The sequence below is a fragment of the Pleuronectes platessa genome, chromosome 3 (genome assembly GCF_947347685.1).
Source record: "Pleuronectes platessa chromosome 3, fPlePla1.1, whole genome shotgun sequence".
Taxonomy (NCBI): domain Eukaryota; kingdom Metazoa; phylum Chordata; class Actinopteri; order Pleuronectiformes; family Pleuronectidae; genus Pleuronectes; species Pleuronectes platessa.
This window is the reverse complement of record NC_070628.1, coordinates 5,356,737-5,371,393: the sequence shown is the minus strand read 5'-3', so window position 1 is coordinate 5,371,393 and position 14,657 is coordinate 5,356,737. Positions and strand designations below refer to the sequence as shown.

Here is a 14,657-nt window from a genome sequence, read left to right as displayed (position 1 = left end):
TATCTGGAAGGGCTCAGTACAAACTGTATATCTGCCTTCAGACGTAGTAACAGCCCAAATACTTAATAAACCACAAACGTGATACAATTCTGCAGCTTTAAATGTAATTTCCTGCTTATGTAAAAGCTATTACATGTAAATCTATCTGTTAATAGCTAGATATGATCATGTTAATAAAGCTTTTGGTGCTTTTATTCTACTTTTTCAGATAATATACACATTTATAAGCACCTATTGGCCTTTTCATGAGAAGATTCTCAAGGGTTTAAATTCATCATCAACATGAAGGTGTATTGAAATCAACATTATGAATTCTTTACGTCTGTTATCAAGTGAATTTAGATTTTTAGGTAAAATGTGTTTGGTTTCATTTTGTTTTATTTCAGCATCTCAGTTCTTGGCGACTACAACTACACAGCTGTGGACTTTGTGAGGGGAGACGTGTTCACCAGCATCAGGTCCTACCTCCACTCAGGTCAGTCTGCAGAGCCAATCACATGAGACTAGATAAGATCAGATAAGGTAAATTATTTTAAATGAAATGATCAATGAACCTGATCCCTCATCTGCCACCGACAGACTTATGGATTTATGCAAAGTCCAATAGGTTCGATTTATAATTTATGATGTTTTTAGTATTACATAGGATCGAATAAATGATTTTTTCATAGTCATACCAGAAAATGATTAAAAAAATAGACAAATATTGCCTAGAATTACAGAATTGCTTTATTTTTAAGAATATGACTTATTTTGCCCGGACCTTGATAAACAACAGAAAATATTAATATTTTAGTTTCTCCTTAAATCAATTAGAAACAAAGACGGGTTCCCTGATATTGTTTTGTATTGAACATTATTTTTCCACTAATATCAGACTTGAACAAAATGGTCAAGGTGCGGAAACATTTCAATCAGTCTTGTTCTATTTGTAGAGTTAGTTTTACTTATGTCAATATAATTTCTTTACAAATCTTTCTCCACAAACTAAAAACATACCTCTTCCAACTATACCTTGCACTTTGTAGTTTTGCTTTATTTTTGAAGAAATTGTACTTTCTTGATTCTTGTTGTTCTGGGTTTGTACCCTCGGGGTTGATGCACTTATTGTAAGTCGCTTTGGATAAAAGCTTCAGTTAAATGAAATGAAATGTAATGTAATGTGCTATAATTTCTCTAATTAAAACCTTTATAATGCTCCGTTGTAGCGACGGTGCCCAGGTGTTATAACTCCAGCGACCCGGAGCTGAACTCCACAGCCTGGTTCGCTGACTACATCGGCTCCTTCGCTCCTTCCCTCACTCTGACCGATCTCCAGGCGTTCGGATCACAGCAGGTACGGAACTCGTTTAGAAACCACGACACAGGTTGAACAGTAAAGAAACAAGTGAGGATCGGTCGATGAAGCTCAGATCTGCTGCTCAGTTCATCGCCCTCCCTCCTCCCCGCAGGTCCTCCAGGTGTTCACCGTGAACCTGGAGAACATCGCCCTCTTCAACCACTCGGTGTTTCAGCTCAACTTCACCAGCTACTACGTGGAGCTTGTGTATCTGCAGGAGAGCAACTTCAACCCCATACTGTGAGCCTCAGCTTGTGAAACGTGTCGTGAAACCCTCCAGATGTTCTTCTCCTCTAAATCCCTTCTTCTCTCTCTCTCTCTTTCTCTCTCTCTCTCTCTCTCTCTCTCTGCAGTTTGCCTCCGGTGTTTCGCTGTGCCGCTCCTGGGGCCGCGTTCACTCAGCTGTCTGAGGAGCTGAGTGTCATAGTGCTGAGGAACCTGACCGACATCTGCACAGACCTGGATCCACAGGTAGAGCATGACGTGTTAGTCAAAGGTCAAAGGTCATGGAGTACTCAGATAAACACGAGTTTGGCCTCTTGGACATCATGTCTCAAATCTGCCTTCAGGGAGTTTCCTTAATTTGGACCAGTTGTCACTTGGACTCAAAGATGAACTGATTAGTTTTTAGTGAGCAAAGGTCAAAGGTCACGCTGAAAACGTATGTAGACTGATTCTTGTGGAGGGTTGACTGATTGCCATGATGAGGACCTGTACCTGTTCAGTGAAGAAACTCTGTAAACTGAATACATTTTCTCTTTGCCGGTAGATCTCTTCAGCGTTGGCGGGTAACTTCGGTGATAACCTCGACGCCACGAATATCGCTTCCCTCGGGAACGAGGCCAGCAGCCTGTCCATGGACCAGATCAACTCAATCCGTGTGGAGGTCCTGCTGGCGTCGCTGAGCGTCCTCAGCACCGTGCTGGGCTGGAACGAGGGTCAGGCCAGGGCCATCATCCAGGCCATTATGTTGTCAGGCCAAATGCAGGTAACTGTCACCGTTTGCTTCACTCCACTGTGGTTTGATTTGAGATGTTACCATCACCCTCTTCATCATGTTCCCCTTCGTCTTCCTCCCACCAGATCAACAGCTCCTCGACGTTGATCATGCTGGGCTCTCTGGTTATGGGTTGTCCCACCACAGCGTTCACCAGCATCAACGCCTCCGAGCTCATTATTTCGGGTCAAAATTCTGCTTTCCTGGTGAACCTGATGACCGCCCCGCAGATCGTCCAGCAGGTCTTCGTCACTCAGGTACAGAAGTCACATCTCGGCTCGCAGGATCCATGCAGACGATGCTGATCAGTATAAACAGCTTTTTATTTATGTTGTCCAAAAGTCTTTACAAAAGTATGAAATGTCTCGTTTACAATTTGGATAAGCCGATTCAAGGTTATTGGGCTTGTGAGCAGAATTTATGTACTTGTTTATTTGCATTTTCACCGGAGACCCATTCAGGCCACATTTGAATGGCCGGTGGACCGAGGTGTAGTTAATGATGCATAACTGACTGACGTGAATTCACCGTCTCCCCCTCAGATCGTGTCAGTGAACAGCAACAGCGAGGCGATCATAGAGAATGTTCCGGATGCAATGGCCACTGAGATCCCTCCAGTGCAGCTGCTGGGCCTCTCCGGCAAAGACAGCGTTATCAAAAAGCTCAACAAGAAGAAATGGAAGAAGCAGCAGGTAGAGCGACGCACCCCGTGAAATACACACGTGTGTGTAAGCAGCACGCAAGCGCTCAGTCATGACATGTCACGTGTTTTCCATCAGGTGGAGTTATTCTTCAGTGTCATAGCTGTGGAAACTTCAACTGCGATGCTGGGAGGTGCAAACAAGTGAGTTTCAGTCGGGAAATAAATGTCCTGTATGATTTTCAGTATGTGCATACAAATACAAACTGTGTGTGTGTGTGTGTGTGTGTGTGTAGCTTGTCCTCCTCTGTGCTACAAGGGTTCACCTGCACCGGAGTGAGGAGCGTTAGAACGGTGCAGATCAAGAAGCTGATTAAAGCGTGTCGGAGAAAAGGCAAGAGGAAGGTCAAACTGGTGGAGACTCAGGTGAGAGACGTCCCCTTGAAGCCTGAAGCTTGAAATCGCTGCTTCCTGCATCAATGAAGGTGAAAGTGACTCTTTCCTCGTCTCCCCACAGCTGACGTGCATGTACAACTACATTAAAGGCGACTCGGACGCCACCAGCTTCGCCCTCTATCCCCCGGACGTGCTTCTGTACTACGAGTGAGTTTTGGACTAAAGCTAGAAACCGGTTAACCCCTAAATGCCTGAATTAATTTCCAATTATATAAAAAAATATATTATTTGTGTTTTTAGCTGTCATACAGATTCTAAATTAATTGGAGATTGTTAATTTCTATATAGCATATACAATAGAATTTGGGTATGAGGCAAATTAGCGACATTAGGCATAATGGGGCATACCCTTAATTTAACTAATTTTTCAGTCTCAGGTATGTAGAGACTGCTTTTGCTTGAAATTGAATTACAACATATGTTTCTGTACAATAATTGCTGTTCCCTCATCACAGTATTTCAAATACAACTTGATATCTCAAAATAACTTTGCTGCACAGTCCCAAGGGGCTAGTTTGTATTTTCCACTCCGACCACTAGATAGCGGCAGAGTGCGTCCAATACCTTCCTTGGTATGTGTAGTATTTGCACCATCAGGCACAATCGTCACCTCGGCGGCATTAAGACCAAAATGGGGTTTGAGGCGAATTAGCGACATTCAACTACAAGGGGTTAAGATGCAGTTCAAGTGAGTCACTGTTTCTGTTTCTCTGTCCCTGCAGTTACTCTCTGGTGCCACAGGCCAGCTGCAGGTCGTATTTTGAGGAGCTGGCGGACGCAGACTTCACCGTCTTCTCCTCCGACCTCAGCTACAAACGCACGGCTCTGTTCGACAACGCCAGGAGCTGCCTGGTGAGTCGGCGAACAACAAACACAACATCGGATCTCATCGTGGGGTTTAGTCTAAGGACATTGTGATTCCAAATATGCAGAAAACATCCTAGGTCCTGGCTTATTCCTACGAGGGTTTGGCGTCTTGGGAGAGCAGCAGGAGGCGGGACATATCAAATCATATTGTCTATCCAAGTTGACGTCTCCTCTTTTTCATCCGAAGATATTGTATTCGTACAGTTTGACCTTTGTCACATGATGGTCCTAAACACACCCTGTTGCTCGCCGTTAGTTTTCGAGAGAGTTTCCTTTCTGTTTTCTCACATGGGCTCACTCAGACATTTCCCAGACATTTTCCAAAGAAGGAAGGAAAACTTTCTATAAAATGTCCGTAGCAATTGACTTGGACATTCTTGTTCTCACGTACCACCCCTCCGGACCTCAGTGCTTGTCAGCTATACTGTTTAATTTACTGATGGGAGATTTAGGTAGCCTCAGGACTAAATATAAGTATTAACAAGTTAAAAAATGTAAATGTCAAGGTCGTAATCTTGTCCTTTGTTTTCTCAGGGTATAACAACAACAAGTTTGACGAAGGATAACATAAAAGTGTTGGGAAACATGTGCTGCAGTGTGGATGGATCCTACATCGTGAACTCGGACCCGTCCATTTTGGAAATACTCAAGACCTGCCCGGACCTCACCGACGCTCAGGCCTCTGCAGCTCAGTCCCTGTTGCTGAGCGGGAAAACCCCGTACGGGTACGTGAACAGCACCGATACAGCTCTGTCCTGACTGGTTTTAATGGTCCAGTGTGTCAGATTGAGGTGAAAGGATTAAACTGGATATACAATAATCCTAGTGATGTATTTCACCTGTGTGTTTAGTCTAAAGTTTACGAATTGCTGGTCCTTTTATATTTAAATACTTCATATTTATATCAGAAGCGGGTCCTCTCTACGGAGGCCGCCATGTTTTTTACAGTCGTCCAAACTGGACAATCTAAAACTTTTGAGTTTTTATGACGACTGAAGGTTTCTACAGGTTCTGTTTCCTGTTTGAAAGGTGAGGGTGAGGTTTGGGGTCCTCAGCTGCAACATGCAATCTAACCACTAGATGTCACTAAATTCTACACCCTGAACCTTTAAGGATGAAACACGTTGTTTATTGTTGGTCCTCGTCCACAGAGTTTCTTCTTCCTGTTGCTTTCAGGCGTGATAGCCTCTTTTTACACTCTCTTTTACAGAGAGACGTCTACATGGGATCTACAAACTCTGCAGGACCTCGGCATGATACCGCTGTATATGACCTCAACTTTCTACGATCAATTTGACAAGGTAAGAGTCACGTGAACATGTCGTTATTCAGTGGATGAGGTGACTTTAAAGGTTCAGTGATGGACTTCAGTTGATGGTGTTTGGTTTTTGAGACGTCTGTTTGATTCCTGCGAGCAGAAAACGAAGCGCAACTTCTTGAAGTACTTCCGGAAAATCCTGAAGAGTAACGGAGTGAGCAGAGGGAAGAGGAGGACGATGAAGAAACAGATCAGAAAGTCCATCAAAAAGAAGACAAAGCGATCCATAGGTCAGCCTCTTGTTTATTGTCTCTGGAATTTGTTTTTCTCTTCAGGATTTTGTTATTTTAATTATGATCTTCGCGTGTTTACAGAATCGGAATGCACTTCGGGAACGATCACTCATGTGACCATTAGCAGAGAGACATTCCCCTTCGATTATGACGACGTGACCCAGTTCAACTGCTGCCTCAGTGCGGCGACTGTTAAAGGAAACCTGGAAGCCCTCACTGAGAAGGTGGACGATGAGGAGTTCCTCGCCATCGTTCTCCTCAGGCTGCATGAGGTAGGAGGGTGTGATCGTTTGGATATCAAGTTTACGAGAGTTCACATAAAGAAACATCAAATCTAGTACAGAGCCACTAACGTCTAACTAGAATCAGTATAAAGCGCAAAGAATTTAAACAGTATAAGCCACAAAGTAACTAGTTCTAGATCTTTCACCAAATTCCATACACAGCATTTTTACATCAAGATCCATGAATTATTTACTGAGAAATCAATGACAATCTTAAAAAACGTCCTGACGCACAAGGTTAAAGGGCCTGTTCTGGATCTGCCCCTTTCTACTGATCCACACCAAACTTCAATAGTTACTTCTCAGACTCTTATCACATCCTTCCACCAAGTTCCGTGGTAATGTGCTGGGGAGTTTTTGCGTATTCCTGCTAACAAAAGTAAAATATGCAGATGAGAACATATCCTTGTTAGCTGAGGTCATAAGTGGTAGACTCTCATGGACGGATCATCGTCACTATCTCGCAAGGTTAAAGAAAGTGAAGGATAAAATATTCCTAGATCTGCACCAAAAAGTTTCAGAGTGATCTGATTGGTAGTTTTGTGTAATCCTACAAACACTCAAACCTTCTAGATGGAGTTAATGACACATCTTCAGGTGAAGGGCCCCTGTTGGCTCCAGGGCCCTGAACACATGTCCACTTTGCCTACATGCTCATGTCGTAATTCATCGTGGCTGATTCTCCATTAGGTGATGAAGTCTGATTCTTTATTCTCACACGTTTACAGGCGTACGGTGACAACGCCACCATCCCTGAGGATCAGGTTCAGATGTTGGGTCCAGCGTCTCGTGTGGCCACCGTCAGCCACATAAGCAGGTGGAGCATCACTGAGGTCGACACGCTGTATGCTCTGATGGACTCGTCTGATGGGGTCTGGAACACGAGCCTGGTGAGCAAACCAGTTCAGTTCAGTGCATCACGAGTACGCCCATTGCCTGTGTTCTCATGTGTGCTCGTTCCTTGTGGTCCAGGCCAAGGCCGTCATCTCCAACTACCTGAGCAACGCAGGGAACGCCCTCGGCAGCGCGGAGCTCAACACCATCGGAGGAGCCAACCTGTGCGCACTGGACGTCGACGTTTTGAAGAACATCTCCCCGCAAAGCCTAAAGTAAGAAGTCATGGCCGTGTGACCTTAAGATAACAAATGAATTCAGAAAAAGTTGTTCCATTGACCGGACGTCCTGACAGAAAAGAAAAGGTCCGGTCCCCCTGAATCTTTGTTGTTGCATGAATATTTAAGGATACTTTTATTCCATTTATTTTGTTATGGTTTTCTAGCCCTTGCCACTCACACTCCTGAACCCGGCTGCTCTCACCCCCCCCCCCCCCCCCCCCCGGTGTCTCGTCTCTTACTCGGCATGTTTGTGTCTTGCAGAGAAGCCAACGCCCTCGATGTGTCCACCTGCTCCACAGAGAAGAAGGAGGAACTGTTCACCATCGCCTTACAAGCGTTCACAACAACCACCCGCTCAACCGCCGTCCCTCTAACCACCTACCAGCTAATTTCTGCTTATCTTGGTGGGAGGACACACACACACACACACACACACACACAAACATAGTGCCAGGAGAATAAAAAAAATTGAGAATGACATTTCTTTCCCATCCTGCAGGGGGCACTACGCGTGCGTATATCCAAACATTGGTGACCTCCAATGTCAGCATGGACGTGCCCACCTTCACCACTCTGAATGAGAGCATCGTAACGGTCAGTTGTGTGTTGTGAGTCTGTGTGTGTGTGTTTGTGTGTTATTGTATTTCTTTTTGAGGTTTTTATAGAGGGGTTATTGAACTCTAGTTCTCTGTTTCTGTCGTAACTCACAAAATACTGCCGTCTCCATAGAGTTAAATTAGCAGAGGAAGATTGTTTTGAAAATGAAGCGGAAACGTCATGAATAAATTGGAAATGTTAAGGTCAGTGTGACAAAAACAAATATTTTTTTGCCTTGTGAACACAATATCTCACAAATTCCTTGAGGGGATTTCTTCACATTTGGCACAAAACTTCACTGAGAAACTTAAAAAAAACTGATTATATTTCCGGGGTTGAAAGTCAAAGGTCAAGGTCACAGTGACCTCATGTTCTTGTGAATGTGGCATATCAGTAACACCTACAGTGGAATTGGCCAAAACACCAAATAGGACCAAAGAACACTTTTAATAACACTTCAAGTTGGTCACTAATGTTCACTTAGACTCACAGATTAACTGATTAGATTTGGGTGGTCAAAGGTCAAAGGTCAAGGTCACAGTGGACTCACAGAACTGAACAATTATGACCAGTGGTCCTTTGGACTCAAGATGAACATTTCCCTGCTCCTCTCTCCACAGAGTCTGACCGTTAGTGACGTTCAAGGTCTTCTTGGCAGCAACGTGGCAGATCTGAAGTCCTATGAGAACCAAACCGTGGTTCAGGCCTGGACCAGTAGTCGGCTCCAATCAGACCTTGATACCTTGTCACTGGGACTTACGGGTGGGAGGGCTACCACCGACACCACGACCACCAACCCTACCACAGCCACCACCGTCTCAAGCAGCGCGTCAACCTCATCATCACCAACGTCCTCAGTAGCTACAACCTCATCATCACCAACGTCCTCAGTAGCTACAACCTCATCATCACCAACGTCCTCAGTAGCAACAACCTCATCTTCACCAACGTCCTCAGTAGCTACAACCTCATCATCACCAACGTCCTCAGTAGCTACAACCTCCTCTTCACCAACGTCCTCAGTAGCTACAACCTCCTCTTCACCAACGTCCTCAGTAGCTACAACCTCCTCTTCACCAACGTCCTCAGTAGCTACAGCCTCCTCTTCACCAACATCCTCAGTCGCAACAACCTCCTCTTCACCAACATCGTCAGTAGCTACAACCTCATCATCAGCAACATCCTCAGTAGCTACAACCTCCTCTTCACCAACATCCTCAGTAGCTACAACACCATCTTCACCAACATCCTCAGTAGCTACAACCTCATCTTCACCAACATCCTCAGTAGCTACAACCTCATCATCACCAACATCCTCAGTAGCTACAACCTCATCATCAGCAACATCCTCAGCAGCAACATCAGCAACATCCTCATCCTCAGACACATCCTCATCATCTCCAACATCATCATCTTCATCCACCACTGTGCCAGGAACCACCAGCACCACTACGACTTCTGCTACCACCACAGGTGAGCAGCGGAACTGTCGGATGAAGTTAAAACAATATTCAAAAAACTGTCAATGATCGTCTCACTTGAACTCGTGGCTACACTGCTTATGTTAAATAAATTATAAATTAGATATATAATCAGGAACTCTTTACTGACTGCTGATCTCTTGTGTTTTCTGTGTTTAGCCCACGGCTCCCGCCTCCGAGCAGACGCTGGCTTCTCCCTCTTCTTCCTCCTGGTGCTCTTCATCGCTTCTCAGCACCTTGTGGTGTGAGGAGCCTCCACTGACGCGGCTGGTTATATGAAATTCACAGACTAGACTGGTTAAGTGAAAAATATGATGAAACAATGTTTTTATTTCTCTCTAATATAAATGAATGATGAGCCAGCTGAGGTCATAGAATGTCTGCATATTACGTTACATTGCTTAAAACACAGTAAATGTAAATAATATATTCTATTCTCAGTAGGAAGATTATTTGCTCTCAACCCTTTTATATGACGGTACCAGATCATTACATTTACACATTTTTTACTCTTTTTACCTTTTTCCCCTGAAACTAAATTTGTTTTAATTATTGAAATGAAGGTTAAACTATATAAAAAAATGAAGGTGAAAGTTTCTGCTGCATTTCTTCTTCTGTAATCCTCACTGTTGTGTATCAATTTCGAGACGGCACTCTCTTTCCTGTGAGTTTTATGAGATTAATAATAAAAGACTTATTATTTATCGATGACTTCAAAAACACATCGTGAGCTTTGTCACAGTTTATTGAGGATGAAGCGGGGAAAAAGTTGTCAGGTCATTTTACAGGGACACAAACATGGATGTAGAAATAGAAAAGATAGAAAAGTTATTATTATTATTAATTTTTTTGGACGAAGAAAAACATCAAATTCTCACATTTAAGAATCACAACATCCAACAAATGTTAGTTTTTTATGTTAAAAAAAATGACAAAAGAAACTTGAATTCAACTATTCATACAGCTGTGATTAATCTGCTGTTGATCAACTATTTAAATGGATGACGCGATTGTTGCAGCTCGGCTATAAGCGTTTATAAACCCCCAGAACCGTCTTGCAGGTGGGACAGGAGTGGCTGGCGTCCCTCATCCGGTTCACACAGAACGGAATGAGACAGCAACCTAAAACAAAGCTGAGAGGACAATATGGAAAACACAAGGTCTTAGATACGATCTTGTTTCACCATTTCTATATTAAACTCCATCAGAGAGGAAATATCTGTCTACTAGTTGGCATGACATTAATGATATATGGAAATAATCCAATTATATTAAGGGGATTTGACATCTATGAGTTTCATCTGTCAATCACTTTGTTTTATAGCATCAAATAATTGAACACACTTAAGAAACACCAGAGAGGTCAGTGCTTCTTACCCACAGAAGAAGAGACCCCCACAGAGCAGGTAGGTGAGCAAACCAGAGGTGTGGTCCACCTTGGTGAGGACGGCCTGGTGACATGAAGGACAGACAACCTGAACCGGACTGTCTCCCAGAGGACACACGGCCGCTGCACGACACGGGGACAGAGAGGAAGAGACATAATGAAGACGAGCACATAGCTTTGTCCAGAATTAGTTTTTCAATAAAGTTAATTTGAGCTCCGCTGCTCTCGTGAGGAAACTCACCGACAGGAACTTGTGGATTTGCCATCGTCCCTGGAAACTGTTCATATCAGAAGTGAATGTAAACACAGGCCGTGCATGTTAACGACTTATTCAAATATCAGGAAACACAAATTGAAATTAACATTTATAAAAATGTATAATGATTTGAAAATATATACTTAAATAAACAAATAATATGGGGATCACAGATGCATCTTATCATCTCCTGACACTATCTAAACATAATAATGAACTTAATATAAAATCACTATACATAGTTAGCAATCATCATTCTTATTGAACATAAAATGGTTTTAAAATGATAAACTTTATACATATATATGCAAATATGTACAATATCCAAGTACAACATAATCATAATAAAGCATTAAAATCTAACCCTATAAATAAAAGATTCAATTACATGTTCATTATCAAAGTAAAACATAACATAATTAATAATAAAATAATTTAAAACAGAAAACACTTTGTACATGCATTATAAAGAATAAAGTATGAATAGTATTTAAATATGATTGGACAGTATTTTGAGGAGATGCACCAGGTCTCCATTAAATATTCACATAGTGTTATACATTGTTAAATCTCGTTTATCTTTCTGTTGTAATGAAACCTTACAGATTTTCAATATATGAGAGTCACTGCTTGGTAGAGAAAATAAGTGGTGACAAAACACTGAGATCCTCTAAACACACGATCTGTTTAACAGCTTTACATTTAGACAGATACTCACAGGTTGTGTAGACGTTGTGTTTCCCACAGGATGAGCTTCACCTTCTCTTCTAACCCTGTTTGTTCCCACAGTAGTTGTCTGTGTGTGAATTCCTCTGACCCAGCCCCGTCCCAACCCCGGCTTCACTACAGCCACCGTTAACATCCAGAGAGATTTACTGTTTATACCACATCACTGTGTCAAAGTTTCTCTTCATTCGAAAGTTTAAAAGTGTTTTTTTCTTTCTGTCATTGACGATAGAAGAAAATTATATTTTATAGTGTGAAGCAAACATGTCGATTTACACAAATGCAAGAAAAGTAGACTTACAACTTCTATATGCTTGAATTAAAAATAACCTTAATATGTTTTAAACAAATGTCATTTTATTTTCATATCAGTTTAGAGCGAGTTTAAACTGTAAAAATCATCATTTTCAACTATAATATAGTTTAACATCATATGATATATAAAAAAATAAGGATTAAGGACAAACATATTTATAAAATATCAGATGGGTTGAAAAACATAAAACATATCTGTGTCTGCAGTGCATGAGACTGACTGAAGACAAGTAACCTTTGATTCCTGGAGAAATGAGCAGCACATGTTTCTGCTGCTTCAAATTAAAGCTGGTATTTACGTCCCTGCTGAACATCCAGGCAGAAGAGTCCAGCTCACACACCGAGTTGTGTCTTTTTGATTTTAAGCTTCTTTAAATCTCATTATTTCAAGATTTTAAACTCATCCATCAGGGGTTGGTTTATTTCCAGTTGGCCGTTTTTAAATGTTGCGTCTGCTTTTAACCGAAGACTTGAAAAAAGTCTTTAATGTCCCAGAGTTTGTGGGTCAGAGTTCAGACGATGACAGACGTAGAAATGAGTGAAAATCTGACTCAACAGAAAAGGAAAAGAAAATAAATCTAACATTTGTCAGGTGGTGTTATGACATCTTTTCCCCACATTGTCCTTAATCACATTATGGTCAGGGGGCTTTTGTTGTTTCACTGGGAGTAGGGATTCTGAGGGGGCTGCAGCACCGCCTACTGGTGGCTAAAGTAACATAGTGGCAAAACTATCTTCTGTAATATTTTATCAGATTTTAGAACATTCAGTTAAAATGTTCGCTAACATTCGGCTGATTTTACAATGAAGGAAATATTCAAACCCCAAAAGTTTGAATGTATAAAAAGTAAGTGTGACTTAAAGATCTACACCATTGGTATTCAAACTTTGTTTAAAAAATAAACATTTATTTCTTGATCCCTCATAGCTTCATTACAGAAGAATTATAACAAAGTTAAAAGAAAAATGATGATATTGTTAAAGGGACTGAATTGATCATTTGATAAAGAATAAGGCAATAAAATACCTGCAGTGAATTATATAAATATTTATAGATAAAGCTATTTTACCAGATGAGGATTAAGTTACCAGATGAGGTGAGATTCTCTGAATCTACAAGTTTTAAAATGTATATTATGGAAAGAGGAAGGTCGGCCAGATGTAATTCATATTTTAGTCAAATGTATTTATCATATTATAACTTTAACTATAAATACATACATATATAAAAAGTGCAAAGAATTGACTTAATAGAATATGTAATATAGAATTTATTATGGCAGAGGTGAGTTGATCTGACTGATTTATGCTCATTGTATGGATTTAATAATTGACTGCTCAGTGTCACACGTCAGCCACATTAATAAAAACAGTAAGTAAGAAGAATTGATTTTTAATCAGTAAAAACTGGTGCAATATTTCACATGTAAACGATTGCAGCATCTGGTTCTGAATACCTGAATAGTTACACAGAAATTATATTTTAGTGACTCAAGAGATGAAAAGATTCCTGGAAAAATAGATCAGTTTAACAAAACAATTATTTCCCCGTCAAAATAACAGAAAACAGAAACAACAGCTGATTATTTCAAGTGCTCTTAAATGAACCTCATTAGTAGCCCTTTGACTCTGGAGCCAGACTCCCCGACTCTCACCTGCTACTGGGCATTAAATTAAAGGATTGTGAAGCAGCAGGTGAGAGTTTCCTCTAAATCCTGCAGATGAAACAAATCCACCAAACTCTGTTTAGAATTCTTCATATTTTAAAAGTTTCCTGCCGGTTGTGCCGACTCTGCATTTGGAAATTAACGGAAGTTTACCAACTTAATAAGTCAATATTTTGCATGTGATTAATAGGAAAATATACGATTCATCATAAGAAAATGATCTGGAAGTACAGAACCACTGAATTTATAAACCAGTATAAAAAAAAAAACATCACTCCTGCACCTGGAGAACTTTTACAGTCGGGAAAAGGCTTTCTTTCACGACTAGGCTTTTATTTTGAAAAAATAATCCGGAAGTGTTGACAGTAGCTGATCAGGAGGCAAAAAGGAAATGACGTGAATAAATTAAGAGTTTGAAAATATAAATTCTGTTAAAAAAATGAAAGCGACTCTGTTGATCCACCGATGGAATTAGTGTTGTGGAAATTCACATTTATCATCTGATCTGTCGTAGTAATAATAATGTAACCCGCCCCAATTTATTTGATTAATTTATTTAACCGTAAATCTTTGTTTCCACTCGGCCTGATTCAGTTTGTGTTGCTCATGGACTCGTTGTCTGAAACCATCAGATGAGGACAGACAGTGATTCAGCGAAGGCAGAGAATTTGGCTGCAGAGTGTTTTTTAGAAATTTAAACTCGGGTTAAATCTTCCACCGTCGACATTAAGTGTTTTTTCAATTTGCAGAATCAGAACTGAGTCATGTGACTTGGAGAGTTGGCACTGAACCCCCCCGCACTAGTGTCCATGCGAGTGGATAAATCCTCCATCATCACAGCTCGCTACGTGTTCCCTGACTCGGCAGCAGTCTTCATTTTTCACGGCAGATCAGAACTGTCGTTTCATCCTCGTTTTCTCATATGATGAAATTTACTAAGTTGTCGCCCTTTTGGTTTTACATCATTTTACATACATAG

General features: G+C 41.2%; 2 protein-coding genes across 3 annotated transcripts in view; one reads left to right on the top strand and one right to left on the bottom strand.

Annotated features, from left to right (window-relative positions):
* The window catches only part of LOC128435137 (uncharacterized), a 30,359-nt gene extending 20,310 nt beyond the window's left edge, over positions 1-10,049 (top strand). For both annotated transcript variants that reach the window (XM_053417926.1, XM_053417927.1), the window contains exons 45-65: positions 387-475; positions 1,209-1,336; positions 1,452-1,579; positions 1,693-1,810; positions 2,109-2,327; positions 2,423-2,593; positions 2,879-3,028; positions 3,116-3,180; positions 3,273-3,402; positions 3,494-3,579; positions 4,155-4,284; positions 4,834-5,024; positions 5,510-5,600; positions 5,718-5,847; positions 5,932-6,122; positions 6,863-7,024; positions 7,107-7,243; positions 7,511-7,653; positions 7,749-7,843; positions 8,467-9,319; positions 9,487-10,049. In XM_053417926.1, coding sequence (XP_053273901.1) covers positions 387-475; positions 1,209-1,336; positions 1,452-1,579; positions 1,693-1,810; positions 2,109-2,327; positions 2,423-2,593; positions 2,879-3,028; positions 3,116-3,180; positions 3,273-3,402; positions 3,494-3,579; positions 4,155-4,284; positions 4,834-5,024; positions 5,510-5,600; positions 5,718-5,847; positions 5,932-6,122; positions 6,863-7,024; positions 7,107-7,243; positions 7,511-7,653; positions 7,749-7,843; positions 8,467-9,319; positions 9,487-9,575 — 3,496 coding nt within the window. In that variant the 3' untranslated portion in view covers positions 9,576-10,049. The remainder of the gene's footprint in view (positions 1-386; positions 476-1,208; positions 1,337-1,451; positions 1,580-1,692; positions 1,811-2,108; positions 2,328-2,422; positions 2,594-2,878; positions 3,029-3,115; positions 3,181-3,272; positions 3,403-3,493; positions 3,580-4,154; positions 4,285-4,833; positions 5,025-5,509; positions 5,601-5,717; positions 5,848-5,931; positions 6,123-6,862; positions 7,025-7,106; positions 7,244-7,510; positions 7,654-7,748; positions 7,844-8,466; positions 9,320-9,486) is intronic.
* Positions 10,050-10,068: 19 nt separating this feature from the next.
* On the bottom strand, positions 10,069-14,639 carry LOC128435163 (lipopolysaccharide-induced tumor necrosis factor-alpha factor homolog). Its single transcript, XM_053417928.1, has 3 exons — positions 10,956-14,639; positions 10,705-10,837; positions 10,069-10,460 (listed from the first exon to the last, which is right to left on the bottom strand). Exons 1-3 carry the CDS (start codon positions 10,978-10,980, stop codon positions 10,352-10,354), a joined length of 267 nt encoding a protein of 88 aa, XP_053273903.1. The 5' UTR covers positions 10,981-14,639; the 3' UTR covers positions 10,069-10,351.
* Between the last annotated feature and the right edge of the window lie 18 nt (positions 14,640-14,657).